This window comes from Lathyrus oleraceus, chromosome 2 (genome assembly GCF_024323335.1).
Source record: "Lathyrus oleraceus cultivar Zhongwan6 chromosome 2, CAAS_Psat_ZW6_1.0, whole genome shotgun sequence".
Lineage (NCBI taxonomy): Eukaryota > Viridiplantae > Streptophyta > Magnoliopsida > Fabales > Fabaceae > Lathyrus > Lathyrus oleraceus.
The window spans coordinates 179,760,462-179,781,493 of NC_066580.1; the positions used below are offsets into that span (position 1 = coordinate 179,760,462).

At 35.9% G+C, this 21,032-nt stretch overlaps 1 protein-coding gene and 1 long non-coding RNA gene across 2 annotated transcripts; one reads left to right on the forward strand and one right to left on the reverse strand.

The window, feature by feature from the left end:
- Positions 1 to 4,519: 4,519 nt before the first annotated feature.
- LOC127121284 (uncharacterized) lies at positions 4,520 to 5,207 on the reverse strand. Its single transcript, XR_007803377.1, has 3 exons — positions 5,007 to 5,207; positions 4,689 to 4,901; positions 4,520 to 4,612 (listed from the first exon to the last, which is right to left on the reverse strand). It is a non-coding gene; the product is annotated as an uncharacterized LOC127121284 (long non-coding RNA).
- Positions 5,208 to 13,676: 8,469 nt separating this feature from the next.
- LOC127122514 (protein TRANSPARENT TESTA 1) lies at positions 13,677 to 16,465 on the forward strand. The gene is made up of 3 exons (XM_051052835.1): positions 13,677 to 13,709; positions 15,675 to 15,995; positions 16,076 to 16,465. The coding sequence occupies exons 1-3, from the start codon at positions 13,677 to 13,679 to the stop codon at positions 16,463 to 16,465; spliced, it is 744 nt and encodes a 247-aa protein (XP_050908792.1).
- The last annotated feature ends 4,567 nt before the right edge of the window (positions 16,466 to 21,032 follow it).

Genomic DNA, 21,032 nt, shown 5'->3' on the forward strand with positions numbered 1-21,032 from the left:
CTTCATACCAGATGAAGTATGTAGGCAGGAGATTGAGCTGATCTCTCCGGGCGCCTTTTTCTTTTTTGTGTGTGTCGTTTGACAGTTGCTAGGCTCGAGTGCCTGACTCCTTAGCAATTCGTTGTCTGTTTGTTTGAGTGTGTGCTTGACAGTTATAGGCTCGAGTCCCGACTCCCTACTAACTTGTTTTGTTGTTGTGTGCTTGGAAGCTGATGTAAGTCCATCGAGTGGCATTTGGGTTCCAATGTGCGTGCGTTTTGGTCCGGATGCTGATGTAAGTCCAGCAATTGGCATTCAGGCTCCATGTTTGCCTTCTTGTGTGTTTTGGTTCGGATGCTGATGTAAGTCCAGTGATTGGCATTCGGACTCCACGTTTGCCTTTGTCTGTTTGTTTGTGCGTGTGTCAGCCGAGCTACGAATGCTCTGATTCTTCTCTCGTCCGAGAAGATACGTATGCATAGGATGCGACATCCTAGCGAGCATGTGTCGTTTCCCCAGTCCGAACTACTTCGACTCTGATGTCTATGCCTGATAGACTAAGTAGGCCCAGGATACGATGTCCTGCCGAGTCAGTTTCAGTCAGTTTCTTTTGTCTCTTTCAGCCAGTGTGTGTGAGTATTTAAGCAGTGTTTAGCAACCAATTTTCCTTTCTATTGTGCGTGGATCCCGTAGAGTACTACGGATGCGTAGGGGTGCTAATACCTTCCCTTCGCATAACCGACTCCCGAACCCATTCTCTTTGGTCGCGAGACCATGTTCTTTCCCAGGTTTACTCTGAGCGTTTCCTTTCCCTCTTTTGGGATAAATAACGCACGGTGGCGGCTCTGTTGTTCTTCTTTTCCCGCCGGTTTTTCGCGTGATGCGACACTCACCATGGTTGATTGCTCAGGAGTAGGTGGATACAAAGGTTTTTCAATAGGAAACGGCAGACCAAACTCTTCGACTCTTCCTAGAAGCCACTCTTCATACTGAGGGTAAGTTCTACAATCTCCTTTTCCAAGCACAGTTCTTCCTCTCTTGATCACCTTGAGCCAAGCCTCAGTTGCCTTACGGGATACAGTCAAATCAGATGAAGAATGGAAAAACAGAGATTCTTCCACATCCCTTTCCAAAGGCGGAGTTCTTAAAGCATATCCAAACTGTCTGACTGCCAGAGAAGGATTGTGGTGGATACTTCCTCTTCTTCCTACCAATGGTACATTCGGGAAGTTCCCACAACTATGAATAATATCTGCCCGAAGCAAGCTCCGGTCTGACCACACTACGCCAAATAAGGGAAAAGAGGGCGCTTTTTTTGGCCTATAACAGCGCTTTAAAGCGCCCTCTAATCTGGCGCTGGCATAGGTAAAGACAGCGCTTTGTTTTCCTGGAGAAAGCGCTGTCTAAAGTGGCCACATTATAGTGCGCTTTCAGAAAAAAGCGCCCTCTGGAGTGGTCCATAAAGGGACACCTTAGAGGGCGCTTTCTGGAAAAAGCGCCCTCTAAAGTTGTCAATGTAAAGTGTTTAGAGGGCGCTTTAGGAAAAAGCGCCCTCTAAAGTTGTCAATATAAAGTGTTTAGAGGGCGCTTTCAGGAAAAAGCGCCCTCTAAAGTTGTCAATGTAAAGTGTTTAGAGGGCACTTTCAGGAAAAAGCGCCCTCTAAAGTTGTCAATGTAAAGTGTTTAGAGGGCGCTTTCTGGACAAAGCGCCCTCTAAAATGTTAGTTATTTTAAAAAAATTTGTTTGAAAAACAGTGGATATTTAATTGGTAACCTGTTCGCATGCTGCAAAAGTGTAAAATTCATATTGATTTCATCCTTTAATCCAATGTTATACACCATTAATCCATTGATATATACAACATGAATCCATTTATATACAACATTAATCCTCCATATATTTAACATTAATATATGATTCTTTGATCAACAATATACAACAACATATTCATGATTTAGTAAAATTACAACAACAATATACAACATATATACAACAACAGCATACAACAACAACATTCCATACATATATGTACAACAATATACAACCTAGCTATATGATTCTTTGATCAAGAATGAATTGACACAATTCATCCTTGATTTCATCCAAATTTTCTCTTGAGTAAGTTTTGTATTCCTCAAAGTACTACAATTAAGAGAATAAAACATATTCATGATTTAGTAACAAATTAGATGAAATATTCGATAATATTAAAATAAACCCTAAGTTATTATTCCATACCATTTTTGGGATGTCTATACGATTCAACGCAATGATGTCTCTCATAAATCTCAATACAAAAAATCCGCAATCGACCGAATTATTTTGCTGAGGACACTACACAGAAAAACAAACAATATATATATAGTTAATTTCTTACAAACACTATTATAAGCAAAAAAACAAACACTATTATAAGCAAAAATAAGATACTTAATATATACCTGAACTCTGATCCAGGTAATGTCCTTCCTATTGCGGTATTTCTTTTTCAATCTAAATTTTATTATTGCCCTAACAAAATAAAAACATATATTGAGATCAATCTGACAGACATAATTAAATATACAAATACACACGAATATTTAGGGGAATTTCACTTACGCGTCAACCGTCTTCTTCATATTCGGATATTTACTCCAATCACCCGATAAAGAATCGAGATAATACACTATTAGTCTCGAAAGATCCATAGCAACCAACACCCAGTGACCACTGTAAAATAAAACAAAATTTAGATGAATGAAAATTTTCTACGTAAAAGATATACATAGATTAGAATGAAATTATTAGAAAGAAAATCTAACCCGTTGCCAGAATTAAACGGTAAAAAATACAAACTGGGTGTAGTATTATCGCCGGCCGCCATGAATCTATCGACTAGATCATTCTTTACGGATGTTGGATTATTCGTTATTAACGTTGCATTGATACGGGAAGCAGCAATAAAATTGAAACGGTTACACAATTCAGTTCCCCGCATCAATGTTACATACATATACCTTAAATAGAAACATAATAAACATTAGACTACTCATTGAAATGTGTAAATAAATTGTTCAACTAAGTAAATTATAGATTGATCGGAGTACCATATGTATGTATGAATGACAGCGATGCCCAATTCGGTGTGTTCAAAAAGTTGTTGGAAGTCCTCCTTTGCAATTATTTCGAACTGAGCAGCTCCGAAAACACCTTCATCAAAATCTATACTACGAACGGACCCTTGCATAATATCGGACTCCTCCACCATTTTCTCAAGACGCATCATAATTTGAGATTTTGTCCCGGACGTCGTTGGAATATCCTTAGCAGCGCTTTTCAACTCTCGACCGGGAACCTAAAAATTCATATAAAATAAATCATGACTTTTTGTGATGCAACAAAATCGTTGCGTATATAATTCAATGGGTATATATTTGTACCTCTTTTTGAGATGCAACCGACTCGATGCGTCTTGAAATCCCTTTACCAACTTTATGTGTGGGTCTTGTAGGAGTCTAACATTACCATATAATTGATTAAATATCATAATTGTAGCTGAATTGAAATGTGAATACTAAATATTCATAATCATTTAGAACATATATACCTCGGCATCAGGGAAAATTAGATCTGACGGCCAACCAACAAAGGATCCGACTGCATCTCGCATCAACGTTGTCTCTGAAACAACGTCAGGTAATGGTAGACGGGCGTCCGTATCTAATACGAGGTCAACCGAAACTTTCATAAATCCCACCGGGAGGGGATTATGGTGAAGTAATTCACCCGAAGTATTGTGCACTTTTCCCTTGCCAACCATGCGATAAGTTGGTGACGATAGATACAGCTGACAAGGTGAAATGCCCTAAACCAATAATAAATGTTATTGTTAACTTGTATATGTGTCAAGTAAAAAAGTGCTATTTTAATTTCATAATAACATATATAATTACCTCGGGAAATTTCGGTTGATGATTGATACTAGCTCGGTCACTAGTATCTTTTGCCTCGGAAGCGCACCTTTCCTCTCTATACCTTGCATTCTCGTTTTGCAGTTGGAGTACTTGTGCCCTTAACTCCGCCAAGGTCTCCATCACCTCTTTGTTGGTAGGATTTTTTGTTTTTGTTTTTTTATAAAATGACGACGGAGTCACACCAAAACCCTTACCCCTCACACGACCGGAATACTCAGGAACATTTAGTACTCGACTAAGTACGCTCCTGCAATCCTGGACCTCGGTTGAAGGTACGGTTTGGGATAAAGTCTCCTGAAATATTATTAGAGGAGATTAAAAATGAATTATATGTCTAACAAAATTTTCGATATAATTAAAGAAATAATGTTACATATACTTACACATTCGTCATAAACATTTTGGACCGCTTCAACGACAGCCCCATCCTTCCCAACCCGAGCAGCCTTCCATAATACGTGCTCCAGAAGAGATGTTGCGTCACTTTTCTCCTCGGCTAGCTACACATTGAATTAGATTATAAGATCATCAATTATAACATATTGTGACAATGTATAAGCTCATAGCATTTGAATATACTCACAATTCTTTGTTGTAACCGTGCATAACCCGTACGCCCTTTTTTGTACGGATACGCGGGTTTTGATGCCCTTTTCCTATTTATGTCGCTTACTTCCTGGATAAAAAAGTTTAAGGCATATTAGAACCAAGTAACTTAACAATTGTATAATACCATAATTAATAGACATTACATGGAATTTTTCGTTTCTTCGTTTGGCGACAAAGTTATCCCATTCATCGGCTGAAATAATCTCGGCATACTTCATTGGCCGTTCTCCTTCAACAAATTTTCCTTCCTCATCCTTGAGAAATTTGTTGCACAAAAAGGATCGAAATCCTCAGAGTCTTTTTCCGGCCAATTGAATACAATATTTTTGCCGGCTTTCATCGATGTGAAAGGATCTCTAAAAAACATACAAATGGAGTGTGTTATTATAAAGTAATATTATAACAATATATGGTTAACAAATAGTCAACAAAAAAAACATATAACAATATATGGTAAGTACCTGTATCTCCGACCATATTTTTTCCTTGCCAACCTTCAAGTCCGGACTTCTCCAATTATCACATGTAATCGGAATATGTTGGCGAACAAGGAAACCAATGTAACTTGCCAACATTGAACCGTTAGGCTCAATTAGTTGGTCTTCAGCACTCCAATGTACTTCAAATTTTACACCCTTGTCTCTTGCACGAATGATTGACTTCATAACAGTCAATCCTCGTTTGATTTCTTTTTCAACATTATTACGTGATTCATTCGCGGCATGGGTATCGTCTTGGTTAGCCATTTTATCTGTAATATAGAAATGATTCAATAAGACCCAAGTAAGACAATGATTCAATACGTGAACACATTCATATACCTTCCATTTCTCTCATGTTACAACAATCTAAACTCTTTTTTTTTTATCATTATTGAATACAAACTCACACACACCTACTGCATACAAAAGACCAATGCAAACTTATGGTGTTTGGAACGTGAACAAACTTGCATCCATAATCATCAAACTTCCAAGCACAAGCTCAAACACACTTCAAATATATCAGTTTTCAATCAGAAATAAAAAACTCAGTTTGCCCTAAACAACATTAATCAACATAATGCACAAAATGAAAAACTAAGTTTAGAAAATGCCCTAATCAAACACATGAAGAAAGTGAACGGTAACGATGGAGAAGAGAAATACCTTAAAGGTGACGGTAACGATGGAGAAGAAAGTGAACAGTGACGGTGGAAGAGGATAACGCAGTGAACGTGAACGGTGAGGGAGGGAGAACGAACGGCGACGATGACGGTGAGGGACGGAGAACGAACGGAGGACGAGAGTAATCGCAGTAGAGTGTAATCGCAGTTGAGAGAAAACCCAGTTACGTAAACGAAATAGCTTATAGAGAGGGAAAATAAAGAGACATGCAGTATATGTTATAATTTTGATGTTTACTAAAGGGGACCTTAGAGGGCGCTTTTTTAAAAAAAGCGCCCTCTAAAGGGGGCCTAAGAGGGCGCTTCTGAAAGCGCTCTCTAAGGCTTTCCAAAAGCGCCTTCTAAACTGGAAATGTACATGGACTTAGAGAGCGCTTTTTCAAAAGCGCCCTCTAAGGGTAACCTTAGAGGGCGCTTTCACAAAAGCGCCCTCTATTGTTGTCCCTCCATTTTTTTTTTGGCTTCACTTTAGAGGGCGCTTTGTTACAAAAGCGCCCTCTAAAGGGGGCCTAAGAGGGCGCTTCTAAAAGCGCTCTCTAAGGCTTTCCAAAAGCGCCTTATAAACTGGAAATGTACATGGACATAGAGAGCGCTTTTTTAGAAGCGCCCTCTAAGGTTACCCTTAGAGGGCGCTTTCAATAAAGCGTCCTTTATTGGTGTCCCTCCATTTCCTCATTATTTTTTCGCTTCACTTTAGAGTGCGCTTTGTTACAAAAGCGCCCTCTAAAGTGCGCTGTCTATTCTAGTAGTATGCTCCTTATTTTTTCTCTTCACTTTAGAGTGCGCTTTTGTAATAAAGCGCCCTCTAAGGGGCGCTGTCTATTCCAGTTTTTGGCGTAGTGCCACCAAGAAATATCTTTAGCTCTTATCCCCATCAGTCTCTTTGACCAACTCAACGAGTTCTTGACATCAACGAACGCTCCTGACTTGGGTAGGTGGGAACTGAACCACTTATAAAACAAAGGCGCGCAACAATTCACCAATCCTCCCCTTCTATTCTCATTCCTGTGATGCACTGAATGAAAGAAATCTCCCAACAAGGTTGGCACTGGATTTCCCAACACGAAGAGGCATATTGCGTCTATGTCCACAAATTTTGCCACATTAGGGAACAGGACAATCCCATACACACAAAGATCCAACACAACATTGAAACCCCTCTGGTCACCATCTTCAAGCTTCTTCTTTGCTTCTCCCAGTAAGAAACTCAGATGAAAACCATTAACTCCTCCCTTCTGACACATATTACCCTTCAAGACTGATTTCCCCAAATATGTGGCTGAAGCAACCACGCTGAGATCGGGCAGAAACTCGGAACTGTAGAATAGCAACTGCGGCTTGATAGGAACTCTGAGAAAACTGGCAACCTCCTCCAAAGTAGGGACCAAAATATAATCCGGGTGCCTGAAACACCTCAATGGAGGGTCATAGAACTGCAACAATGTAAAGAGAGCATCATGTTGGTCTTTGGAGAGAACCGTAACGAAACTTAGAATCAAACCATAATCCTTCCGGAATCCTTCTAGATAATCATGATCCATTAACTTCATCAGCTGTTGAATAGGCTCCAAACAGACCACAGGAAACTTGTAGGCGACATGTCTCTTTCTGCCAATATCCATCTTAAGAGAACCAGAAAACCTCGACCGAAATCAAGAAGAAGATGTAAACCTCTAGAAATAGATAAACATGTGTTAAATGATATGAATGCAACATGATGTGATGCAATGCAGTGACATGGAAATCGAGATTGCTGTATCTGCTTGAACAACTGTTGGGTCACACTGTCTGAAGAGAAACCCACTGAGGAATATAATACGAAATCAAAGCTCTGCTCCATAAAACCGGGTTGGTTGAAGGTTAAGGTTTCCTGAATTTAGCCCGCCCCTCACTGGTAGGTTCTAAGAATAGAAGTTTGTCAGTTTCTTGCCCTTCAGTCGAGAATAATACGTTTACCACTGAAGGTTTGGCATTATTACGGGATAAAAGACCTCCACTGACTCCCTTCAACAGGACATCCTAATAGCAAGTTCCCAGCCTCGGGGTCCTCGGATTGAGCAGCGAGAATGCGTCCACCAGAGCTAACATAAACGTGTCTCGGAGGAGAGGCCTCGACTGAGTTCTCGGAAAATGGTCACCAGAGTCGACGATTTCTAAAGGAACATCTGTCGTCATGGAACACCCATAGGACAAAATATATCCAAAAGAAACCTCGTCTGGAATGTGGGTCTTCATGAACGACTTAACGTAGCAACATGCCACGCAAGCCTCATGACTATCCACTCTAAAACCTGTGTGTACGCCCAAGCCTGGGTAGTGGGCTTATCTCATAGAACATCCCAAATACAAGAACAAACAAACAAGAACAAGTACTAAAACAAGAACAAGTACTAGAACAATAACAAATACAAGAACAACAACACAAACAACCATTAAAATCTAGGAAATTACAACAGTTAACACTATGTCATCTGATCCATGCATCATTTGGATGCAATCAATGTCGCTTTCAACTTCAACCCACCAACATACCTTTTCTCCAGTTTCAAATGAGAACCTTCTTCTAAGCCTCTGAATCCTTCTGATGACTTCACCAGGTTGATAATCTCCCTCTAACCAAGACATCAAGAACCTTTTTAGTTGGTCCAACGAACGGATGTTCCAAAATTTCATCTCCTTTGGGGGTTTGACAGGCGAGAAAATAACATGCCCATCCCTTTTTAAGATTACTGGTTTAGGATCCGGCCGCCTTGATGATGTTCGATGCCATGATGACGGCCTGGGGGATGCCATGAACTCAACTTGATAGAGAAAGTGATAGGAAAAAATGGTGAAGAAAATGCAAGGAACTAACACTTTATTTATAGGAAAAAATCTAGGTTGTACACCAATGTACTTAACCCTAATTAGTGTCACACTTGATTAATTTGTCTTAGGGAGAATTAGGGTTTGAATTAGGTCACAACTACCAAACTCTAATTATAACCAATCAATAAACCCTAATTATAATTGATTAATTAACCCTAACATGATTAACCCTAATTCTCCCAAAAATTTATAAATAATATTATTTAGTTATAAATTAATATATATATATATATATAATATATATATATATAATATATATATATATCTTGTAAATAATATTATTTATATATATATATATGTATTAATATAAATTAATATAATTTATAATAAATATAAATTAATAAATTTAAAATAAGTTAAAAAAGATTTTAAAAAATAATTAAAAACATATTAAATTTTTTTTTTAAAAAAAAAGCAAATAAAAAATAAAAAATAGGTGTAGGCGCCACTCCTAGTGGCGACTTGCCCTCCAATTAAGGGTAGGCGCCATCTAGGGTGGCGCCCATGTGTATGTTAGGGCACAAAAGTGCCCATTTTTGTAATTTTTTTGAAATAAAGGTTATTTTTGATTTTTTTTAAAAAAAAAATGATTATTTAAAAAAAATCTTCCAAATTTTTCCCTACACTCCTTAATGTGATTCACATTCACATAGTTCCATTTAGTTTCTTCCCTTTGTTCAATCGAGGAAATAATCTTCCATGAGGCTATACGTCCTCTAACAACATTCTTGTAAGCAATTGACAAAAGGTATCGCACATCAACAACCAGTTCAACATCTAACCCTAGATTGTTGGAGAAAATAATGAAGGGTGATTCATTGAGGGTGAGGGTAGGCATGAGAGATTATGAGTTCGATAACAGTGAGATTGATGGGAGAGCCCAAAATTTTATGAAATAAAAAAAAGTGCCTACCTTTTTATTATAATTTTTTAAAAGATAAAGTAAATATTATTTATAAACTTTTAATTTCACTAAAATCATAAATGTCTTCATCATGGTTCAAACACGCAACCTTCACATTCGGCGTATTTTTAAAAAAAATTGGTTGAAGCCTTATTATAGCGCTTTTCGGAGGATAACCGCTATTATAGGAATAGCCTTTGTTAGCGTTCCACGTAAAAGTGTTATTAAATTTTTATGTTATTTTTATTAGTAATAGCCTATAATAGCACTTAAATAAAAAGAGTTATTATAGGTTTTTGTTTGATAGTTTTAATATCACTTTAAACAAAAGTGCAATTAGTGCGATTAAGTTATTCCTATTAAAAGTCAAAATTGTAGTATCCAGTTCTAATAATTAAAGAGTAACATATGAATAATATAGGTTGTAAAAAGATCGTAAAACATTGATAAGTGTAAATTGTTTTCTAATATAACTTCATATCTCATATTATAATTTTCTAATTCAATTCGAAAGGTTATATGTATTCAGTAAGGGGTTGGAAAAACACTCAAACCACATACGATATAATAAACTCATCTTCTATGACATGTTGACTAAGCGTAATGAAAGTTGTAAAGTACAAGGTATAACATTAAAAATAACAAAAATCATCAACAATAACACAAATATTTACAACATACCTCAACATAAACATCAACCATAACACAAACACTTACACCATACCTCAACAAAAACATCAACAATAACACAAACATTTATCTTTATCAACAAAAACAAAAACTTACCTTAACAAAACCATAAGATACATCAACAAAAAGATCAACATACTTCAACATAAAAATTATATAATAACATAAACAACAACATTAATCAACAAAAACAAAAATTTACCTTAACAAAAACAACAACATACATCAACTAAAATATCAACATACCTAAACAATAACATCCACAATAACAAAAACAAAAACATATATGAGCTAAAAAAAATCAATATACCTAAACAATAACACTATCAATAACACAAACAACAACATATATGAGTTTAATGAAGACATCAATATACCTAAATAATAACATTTACAATAACAAAAACAACAACAAATGATTTATACAATAACGACAACATACCACAACAAAAACATTAACATATCCGAACAAAAATATCAAAAATATCTCAATTCATAACATAAAATGTAGAAACGTCTCACGTACCTGAAATGTGAAGATGAAGTCAAAGATGTGAGTTTAGTGTTTCCATCTTGCATGTTGTGTAACACCTTATCTTGATCCATTCGATTTGGATAAGATATGTTAGAGTATTGTGAAGATATGATGTGCAAACGTTAATGAAGATTGGGATAAGGCGTGAGAGAGATGTTAGAGTTTTGTTTTATGAGAGAAATAATTGTTCTTGTCGCAACCTAAAAAAGGGAATGCGAAAAAAACAACCGGCGAAAAAAGAAATGACAGAAGAGTCGCCACCGTGCGTTATTTATCCCAAAGGAGGGAAAGGAAATGCTCGAAGTAAACCTAGAAAAAGGAAAGGAAGAGACAAGGTCTCGCAACCAAATCTTGGGTTCAGGAGTCGATTATGCGAAGGGAAGGTATTAACACCCCTACGCATCCGTAGTACTCTACGGGATCCACTCTTGTAGTACTTGTCTAAAGGGTGCGGGTTTATCTAATGTACTATTTACTAAAAGTGGGGTCGAAGGAAAATGACTCGCACGGATGTCGCATCCACTGCATACGTATCTCATCTGAATATGAGAATCAGAGTCTTCGTAGCTCGGCTACCTATGGGTTAAAGAGGAGTGTGCTCGCTAAGACATCGCGTCTTATGCCTACGTATCTCATCTGGAATGAGAATCAGAGCAAGTCGTAGTTCGACTAACCTATTTGTTTGTTTTGTGTTTTTTAGGTGAACGACGTTACTACGCAATCTACCGGATGCTCGACCTTTGGAGACTTACTCGCCTGTAGTAGAAGGAGTTAACGTGTTCTTAGGAGAAGAAAAATCAATGAGTTTGTTTGTGTTTTAGGAATGCTCATGCAAAAAGGAAGTCCTAGACGAAGGAACCGTGCTACCTTAATTGACATGCAAACGAGAGACTATACGAAGCCTAGAAATCCTATGGGGAGACGATCACACAATACAAAACAAACATGCATAAAGTAAGCACGCCAACAAGGGGGCTCAAACATATATGGGTAGGGCTTTAGTCAAGAGGGGTCATATCAACCTCGACAAACAAGCCATGGAAAGATAATCAAGTGGGCTCTTAACCACTGACACTGAACGTCAGGGTGAGCAGATCAGAAGGGTAATGAGGATAAGATCTCATAGCTCTTAACCCTGGACAGGGTGAGCTCATGACAAAAAGTGGGGATTCAGAAAGGTGGAACCCTCTCCACTGACTGACCGGACAAAAGATCTTGGGCCTTTGTTCTGAAGCATCGACACGTAGTGCGAGCATAAAGAACGACACACTGAATAACAGGGGATTGACTACTAATCCCTTTTATCCGTCAATTACCTCTTCATGGAGGTCTTTAGCACTGATGCCTCTTCTCGGAGGTCTTTGGGCACAAAAGTAAACAAACAAAAGAAAATAATGCCTCCTGTTGAGGTCTTCCAGCTAAGAAAGTGGTAAAATGCGGGAAAGATAAAGGGATCAAGAGATCTACCCCACGGATAAAGATCCGAAGTAATAACAACTAAAGAAGCAAGAAACTCGGCGATCTCTCAAGCTGGCACCATCAAAGAAAATAGGTCGGCAAGGTAATCGGAATAAATCTCCAAGTGGTATCCCACAAATAAAGTGGAATGCCAAGCAAGTTATCTCTTCAAGAGTCATGTGAGCCCTCACAAAAACTCAACAAACAGGTTAGAATAACAAGACGGGGTGCAATCAAGAGTTGCACCAAATCAGAATGTAACCACATGAATCATGTCATTAAAGTTCACAAAAAGCTCATAAGAAGCAACCAAGGGTAGGAGGCCTAAACCTCTTATCAAACAAATGCATCAAAAGGGTATCAAAACTCAAAGTCAGGGGGTAAGGATCCACACATCAAGACGTGACATATATACTAAAACATGTGCCCGGAGGCAATAGAAAGCATGTCATAACAAAGCGTGAAACAGATTGGAGAGCAAACAGAAAAAAATCAGCTACTGTCGTGATCGCTACTGCTTCGTCTAGCGAAGGCTTAGCGAAGCTTCGCTGCAGGATCGCCTAGCGATGCGGCTAGCGAATGCCTGCGGGTTCTGGATTTTCCATGGATAACAGTATGATTTCAGAAATTAAGTGGTCAAACATTCAAGGCATTGTTTTAGACATTCATGCATATCTAAACCCACATGTGAAACCTAACTATACCCACTCTCCCGGATTCAACCATAATACCTCATGCTTTAGGAATTTCAAATTAAAAGCGTAAAGTAATGGGAATAAGGCAAACCTGATTGGAGAGATCGAATGAAATTGAATTGCGCGGTTGGGTTTGCAGAACAATCTTAGGGTTTATATGAGAGGGAATTGGTTCTTTGCAGATGAGTTCCCTTCAGTTTTTGGAGGCTGCTCTGAATTCTGTTAGCTCCTCTCTCTCTGTTCTGCCAGCGTTTTGTTCCACTGAAATTTTAGAATTTATAACCTGATTTTCGTGGCTTTGTGGGCTCCAAATGAGGGCAATTCAAGCCCATGACTTTCTGTTATATTTTTTTTTTCAAAATGCGTGGGCTTCGCCTAGCGAAGGATCTGCTCGCCTAGCGAGCATGACAGTTCAGACTCTGGTGGCTCGCTAGGCGAACCATTCTGCTCGCCTAGCGAGCATGACAGTTCAAGTCATCTTTCCAAATTTGTAACCTATGCGCTGGACCTTTGTTCCTTCACGAGTAATACATCGAATGATGAATAGACCTCATTTGAACATGTTGGAAGTAACTCAAGCCATCCTCTAGCCATTTGACCCTCAGTTGACCAGCAGTTGACTTTCGATTTCGCAGTTGAATTTAGCTTCCTGGAAGACAAACTCTTGGAACTAATTCTGATTGACATGATGAAATGCAATATGAAATGTTAAATGACCTAAAATGAATGCATGAATGAGGAGGGCAAATATGAGGTGCTACAGTTCTGTACTGAAACGAGAGAACTTTGGGTTATATATAGGTAATACTTTTCACCATGGTTGATAAAATCGACCATGATGAAATATTGGTAAGTTTCACAATGATTTCTATTTTAGACTGTTGTGAAAGGTATTTTATTTTTAATATATATATATATATATATATATATATATATATATATATATATATATATATATATATATATACTTATAATCTTATAAAATATATATATATATATATTTATATATTTATAAGATTATATATATATATATATATATATATATATATATATATATATATATATATATATATATATATATATATATATATTTATAAGATTATAAGTGACACACCTGTTTTGTAATAAAAAAAATCTGGTGTTGGGAGTCGAATTCTGTTATTTCAATATGGTTGTTATGTTTAACTGTGGTGAAATTTCTTTTAATAAATAAAAAAACACCTAAAATTGAGTTATTACTACAATTGACTAAATAACTGTAGTAAGACAATGTTACGGAATATATATTTTATAGTAGTGGAAAACTAAGATACGTAGTAAAGTTCAAGCCTTTTGTTGAAAACACCTTTTCAGGAGGCTTCCAACCAGGAGTCAATTAGCTAAACGCAGAGTCATTGAAGGTAGACATAATTTGACATGTTTTTTTTTTTAATGAAGATGAAACATAAGATCATTAGTTTATAAATTGCATGGTGGGTAAACATGTGTGGAGTTTGGTTTGTGCTTGGATTGGGGTTTCGTAAGTAATGAATGCTAGGAACCTAATAACTCATTTTTCTCAATTTTGTTGGAGGATCAATCCAAGTTTGCGGGGATTTTTTATTTATTATTATGTTATTTGTTGATTATCGTGGCTTGTAAAGATTTGTTTAAGATGCAATTTGTAAAGATTTTGAAATAATTGGAAGAATTAAAAGGACCTCTCGGGAGTCGTTTCATGTTTTCTTTTAAGAGTTCCACATGTCGTGGGAAGATTGAGAATTTTATTGTATATAAGGTTTAGGGATTTTTTTTCCTCTTGTTTATTCGTGGGATTTCGTTTTTTTTTCTCTATTAGGGTTGAGTATCTCTATGTATTCTCTTGAATACATTTTTCTTATAAAATAAATAATTTTTAAAAAAAATATTTCATTGACTCGATTACTTAGGCAATTATGTATCGTGTATTAGCTCCCTTTTTTATTATTTTAATTTTCTTGTGTTCATAACGAAAATAAACCTAAGTAAACATATTTCTTTGAATTAATATTGAAAAAGAATATAATTTAGATGTGATTTATATATATAGTGAGGGAGACAGAGAGTGACTTCAAATTCAAGAGACCAAACTGAGTTGTCCCCACAATCTATCAAGATTATATTAGTACTACTATATATACTTTGTATTCTTGCTTTACTTATTTCATCGATTTACCTTAATTGTAATCGAGCCATTTAAATGATATCTATTTATAAAAGTTATATCCAAAATTAAGAAGCAATTGTAATTATTTTATGAACAATAAAATAATCATAATTCTAACATATACTTCTAATAGTAATATTACACCATAATACTATTTTATGCCCTGTCATTATGCTTGTAACAATTTTTAGTATAAAGATTAAGCTAACCTCCATTAATACATTTGTAGAGAATTTTAGGGTGTTATGCAGAGGAAAATAAATTCACCATAAAGTCTATAAGTTGAGTGTAAACCTAGTACTAAGAATATGTCAGAATTCAAATGTGCAACATTTGTTCCCATGTATTTAAAATTAACTGTTATGAAATACTTTCTATGTTTGGATTTTTATGGTCCACATTATTAATGTTATTTCTTATGCAAGCTTAAAATAGAGAAAGTAAACATAAGGTAGAAAATTATGACATTGTCACAAAGGTCCTTTTCATTCAACTGTAATATTCTCCAGCAACCTATCACACAATTTCTTTCACTCTTTCACTTTCCATCTTTTATTACATTCCAGTTTATCCATTGTTGCTCCAGTCATTATTATTGTTCCATTATCTCATAAAATCTAAGAAAATAGTTTCATTCTTCTACATACATTGATATGAATCGAAACGATCTTCAACCTCTACCATTGCTAAGTAGCTTCTTAGATTCAACTCCTCAACCATCTTTTCTACAAAACGAGACTCATAAAGCATGTTTGAATCAAGATGAAGATGTCACAGTGGCCTTACATATTGGTCTCCACCACAGTTCAACTGAAACACCAACTGAGAATGTTCCAAATTCTGGTCCAAGCAATTACTGGATACCAACTGAAGAGCAGATTCGCATCGGTTTGAGTCATTTCTCTTGTTCCGTTTGTCCCAAAACTTTCAACCGTTACAACAACCTTCAGGTGTAGGTGTAGTTAGCATTTTAATACTTTGAATGATTCATAAACTCTGAACCCTAATTATATTTTCAAACTTGTTTCAGATGCATATGTGGGGACACGGATCGCAGTATCAAAGAGGACCGGACTCGCTGAAAAGAACTCATCCGCGACCAATGCTGGACATTCCATGCTATTGTTGTTCAGAGGGGTGTAAGAATAATATTGGGCATCCACGAGCGAAGCCATTGAAAGATTTCAGAACATTGCAGACGCATTACAAGAGGAAGCACGGTTCCAAAAGCTTTACTTGTCGAAAATGTGGGAAATGTTTGGCAGTGAAAGGTGATTGGAGAACTCATGAGAAAAACTGTGGGAAGCGTTGGCTTTGTATCTGTGGTTCAGATTTCAAACACAAGAGGTCATTGAAAGATCATGTCAAAGCTTTTGGATTTGGTCATGGTCCTTTTTCTTCTTCCTCTGATGGCATTTGATTAGGTTCTTCCTCTGATGGCATTTGATTAGGTTCTATTAGATCAAAGTTGTAAGGTTCAATTTCAAAGTTGGTTTATTGGTTAAAAAGTGTGCAATAATATTCACATTATGTTAAGATCAAAGTTGTTGATGTGTGAAAGAAAATGCTAAACAAAGTTGGAACTCTTGTGGTAATGTTAGATGAGAACTTACCGTTTCAATTTTTGGTGTAATTGCCAGTTTGAATATTTCTTAGTAATATACATCAAGTATAAAAAATTGAAGATGGAATTTTTTTTAAGGACAGCTTAATAACCATGAGTAGAATTTAATGTTCATAAAAAACAGTTTTTGTAATAATCAAAAGTCTAGTTTTAGAAGAATCATAATTCATGTATTTTTTTGATAATTTTTTCAACTCTGACAAATTTATTAACACATGCACATGCACATTTACTGCTCTTAATAGTTAAACCATGTACTAGTACCAGTTTTTACACAAACTAGTAACGTATATCAGTTGAAGTATTAAGAATTTTAATTTTAATAAATACTCGTCTACATGTATCAGGCATAGAAATGTGTTATATAATAATAATTAATGATAAAAAAATTATATAATTAATTTTTAAGTTTAGTAGCCAATTTATATTTTATACTTTTCACAATTTCGATTGAAAAATAAATCAGTTAGAAGAGATAAAAAATATCATGTAGAGAGAGAAGCTCCAATCTTTCTCAAACTTTTTCTTCTCAAGGTGAATTGTCCTTTTTTTTATCTTAATGTTTTCTTCTCAAGGTAAATGTTTTAAAAAGCGAATACGTTGTTCATGAAGATGGAACCTATTACAAGTTCTATCTTTCCTCTCGGATGCATCTATATATAGGAGAAATTTGATGATTTATCATGACACCATTCGTTAGATCGTCCAAAAAATTTGATGATCAACCGAGGTAAAATAGTTTATTCGTAGTAGTGATGAGTGGAGAAGAAAGAAATTCTCTTCGTGTCCTACTATGACCTTTGAGCTTTCCATATTTTTCCATTCCTAGAGTTTCTTACAACTTTGGGTCTTTTAGCAGAAAGATAATCATGAGGAATTTATGCATGATACTTAGGTTTCTAAACCGAGTTCTTATCCTTTGTATATTTTTATGTATGTGCAGAAATATCAAGCTAGTGTTAGCAGGCACAAAATGCACATAGAGAGATTTTTGTTTTACCTTCTGACTTTCGTCGAGTTTTATAGTTTTTGTACAACCTAAACCTTTCTTGCTATTTCTGCTAACTCCATAGATCAAAGAAGCCATTTTTCTTCTATTTATGTTTTTAGCTAGAAAGTACTAGAATGTTATGTCATATCTAATGACGCAATTAGTACCAGAAGCTTCTGAGATTATTTCTTCTTCTAGTTTTAAAATTTCGCTTTTCAAAGCAAAGTTGTTACTTTCTAAAGAAAATACTTTTTTATTTAGAGAGGATATGTCTTTCTCAAGCTCGCTCAAAGTTTCAGAGGCAATTACTTGGATTTGTTTAAGGTCTTTGTATTTACTCTGAAGACTCTAGTACTTTTCCAGCATTTTAGAGAGACATGATTCAATATCAGAATGAGATAGGTTATAAAATACATCTTTAGAATCGAAGTCGAATTCTGATTCTGATAACACCTTGTCTCATGGTTCTTCAGAACCTGTGAGATCATCTATAGTTGCCATCAGTACAACGTTGGATTTTTCTTTGTTAGAATCTTTTTCTTCGGATTCTGAGTCATCCCATGTAGCCATCAACCCCTTTTAGCCTTTAGAAAAATTCTTCTTAGGCTTTATGTCCTTCTTTAGCTTAAGACAATCATTTTTGTAGTGGTTTGGCTCCTTGCACTAAAAGAAAATAACTTCTTTTCCAGAACCTTCTGATTCCTCTGAACTTTCCTTGACAATTTTGCCTATGTTTCCATAGTCTATTGACTTTGTTTGAGATTAGAGACAACTCATCATCATCTTCTGAGTCTTCATCGGATCCTTATGATTCTTCCTCAGCTTGATAGGATCTTGTCTTCTAAGGCTTTGACTTTAAGACAACAAATTTACCACTCTTCTGAGATTCTTTTTCTTCAAGCTCAATCACGTGACTTCTTAAAGAACTAATGAGTTCTTCAAGACTGATGCTATTGAGATCATTTGCTAGCTTCAAGGAAGTTACCATATGTCTCCATTTTTGCGGAAGACTTCTGATAATTTTCTTCACATGGTCAGCTGTAGAGTATCCTTTGTCTAGAAATTTCAGTCCTCCAACAAGCATTTGAAACCTTGAGAACATAGTCTCAACTAATTCATCATCCATTTTGAATGCCTCATATTTCTGGATTAAGCCCAAAGCCTTTGTATCCTTTACTTGAGCATTCCCATCATGAGTCATCCTTGGAGAGTCAAAAATAGATTTGGCAGAATCTCTATTTGTTATCTTCTCATATGTCGCATCTCGAAAGAACGCGCACACAAAACTGAGTCGCCACCAATGATATTTATCCAAAGATGGGGAAAGGAATCACTGAGTAAACCTTTAAAAGGATGAATCTAATGGTCTCACGACCAAGCGATGAATAAGGGAGTCGGTTACGCAAGAGGAAAGTATTAGCACCCCTCACGTTTGTAGTACTCTATAGGATCCACTCTTGTTATTCTAATCAAAAAGGGTGTGTTCATTCAAAAACTTAACAACTAAAAGGGAATGCATGCGAAATGTTGAATCATTTACAAATCAAAAGAAAGTTTTTATTATTGCGCTCACTTAGGTTTTGCAACCCAATACCTATGTATCAAAAAGAATCAGAGTACCGTAGTTATTCTCAAAACTTTTGGTCTGTTGGTGCTTTTTATGGGTTAACACCCTTATTGAAAATTTTCATAAGAAAATCCAACTGACAAAAGAAGTTTGATTGATCGAGTATTTTTGTTGAAAAAATACATAAAATGATCCACCCAAGGAAGGAGGTATCTGAGTACTTCTCTCTTATTGTTGAAGGAGTTCAAGTAGTATTAGAATATTTTTGGATTTTGATCAAGAAAAAGGTTTTAGTTTTAAAATGGATGCAAAAGAGAAATGGAAAATCTAAGGGAATTCTATAGAGAATCCTAATGTTGGCATGCAATATTGTCCTAAAGTTAAGATAAGAGGGAAACATCTACCAAGGTTAGCAGGCAAAGATTGACCTATGGTTAAGGATCCAGGGTCTACGTAATATTGTCATGCTTGATTAACAAACCTAAGGTCTACTTTAGTTCAAACCTAACCAAGAATTAACCAAAGAAATCCTATGGGGAACAAGTTATTCACACAAGGAAATGAGACAGAAGACGATGACAATCCATACCAAGTCATGGATCAATAAACAACACAACATCATATCAAGTCATGGAAGAAAATGTAAAGTAATCCATATCAAGTCATGGAAGAACGGATAAAAGACAAACTAATCCATATCAAGTCATGGAAGAAAATAAAAGCAATAGTAAAGACAAAGTGATCCATATCAAGTCATGGAAGAAAAATAAAGCAAAAGCAGTCCATATCAAGTCATGGAAGAAAAAATGAAAGAATCATGCAAACAAGAGATAAGAGGTGAATTCTCAATTCTAAACATGCTTTAAGACATCACAAATTATTACCAAATGTTGACATGTTAACAAATAGCAACTACTCATTCAAACTAGTCATGAAAGAGGGGGACGAAACTTAAACAATTTGAGGAAACAACTTAAGCAAGCAACAAGTTACCAAACCAAAATGGGCAGCAACATCACATTAAAATGAGAATGAGTACATGTTATCTAACTCCTAAAGTTCATGCATAAATGGTTTATGCATAAAAAGGGTTCAAGGAAAGCACACAAATAAGCATACTAGCATACAACAACCCCAATGTATCAAGCATCCAAACAAACATGGCATGAGAAGAGTAAGGTGAGGGAAATAGATGAGGAGTCATACAAGGAAGTAGAAAACACATCAAAGCCTATCATCACCAACTAAGAATACTTGAGAAATATTTTTAAGCAAAACATACAAGGAAAGGAAATCATATAACCGTAAATGGGCATAAGTCCTCATGCAATGCTAATAAGTAAAACAAGTAAAGAGAAGGGATTTATGGAAGAGTTAAGAGACAAACATAGACATGTTTTTCAATTAACAAAAGTCTCAAGATCAAGAATAAATTCACATAGGTATTGAATCCATGGTATAAGCACCAAAGTACACAAACATCATTCAAAGTTGTAAAGGGAAGTGAACACAAATGTGAGCAAGTGAACATGGCAAAGTACATAAAAATTAATGAGACCATAAGCATATACATGGTGTCAATATACACAATAAAACTCAAGACATCACAAATGAATCATACCAAAGCACACTCAAAGGTTGAGACAAGTAATGATCAAAATCAAAACCCTAATCATGCTCCAAAAACCAAATGAATTTCAAGCAAGTATGGATGAAATAAAATTATGGGGAAAATGGTATTAAATAACATAAGTCATAAGGATATGACATATTAAACTCCACATAAAATTCACTCAAACATCATG

Coding starts and splice junctions, on each gene's coding strand:
- LOC127122514 (XM_051052835.1), top strand. CDS start 13,677: ATGGTTGATAAAATCGACCATGATGAAATATTG. Junction 13,710..15,674: donor TCGACCATGATGAAATATTG/GTAAGTTTCACA, acceptor CTAAGAAAATAG/TTTCATTCTTCTACATACAT. Junction 15,996..16,075: donor ACCGTTACAACAACCTTCAG/GTGTAGGTGTAG, acceptor AACTTGTTTCAG/ATGCATATGTGGGGACACGG.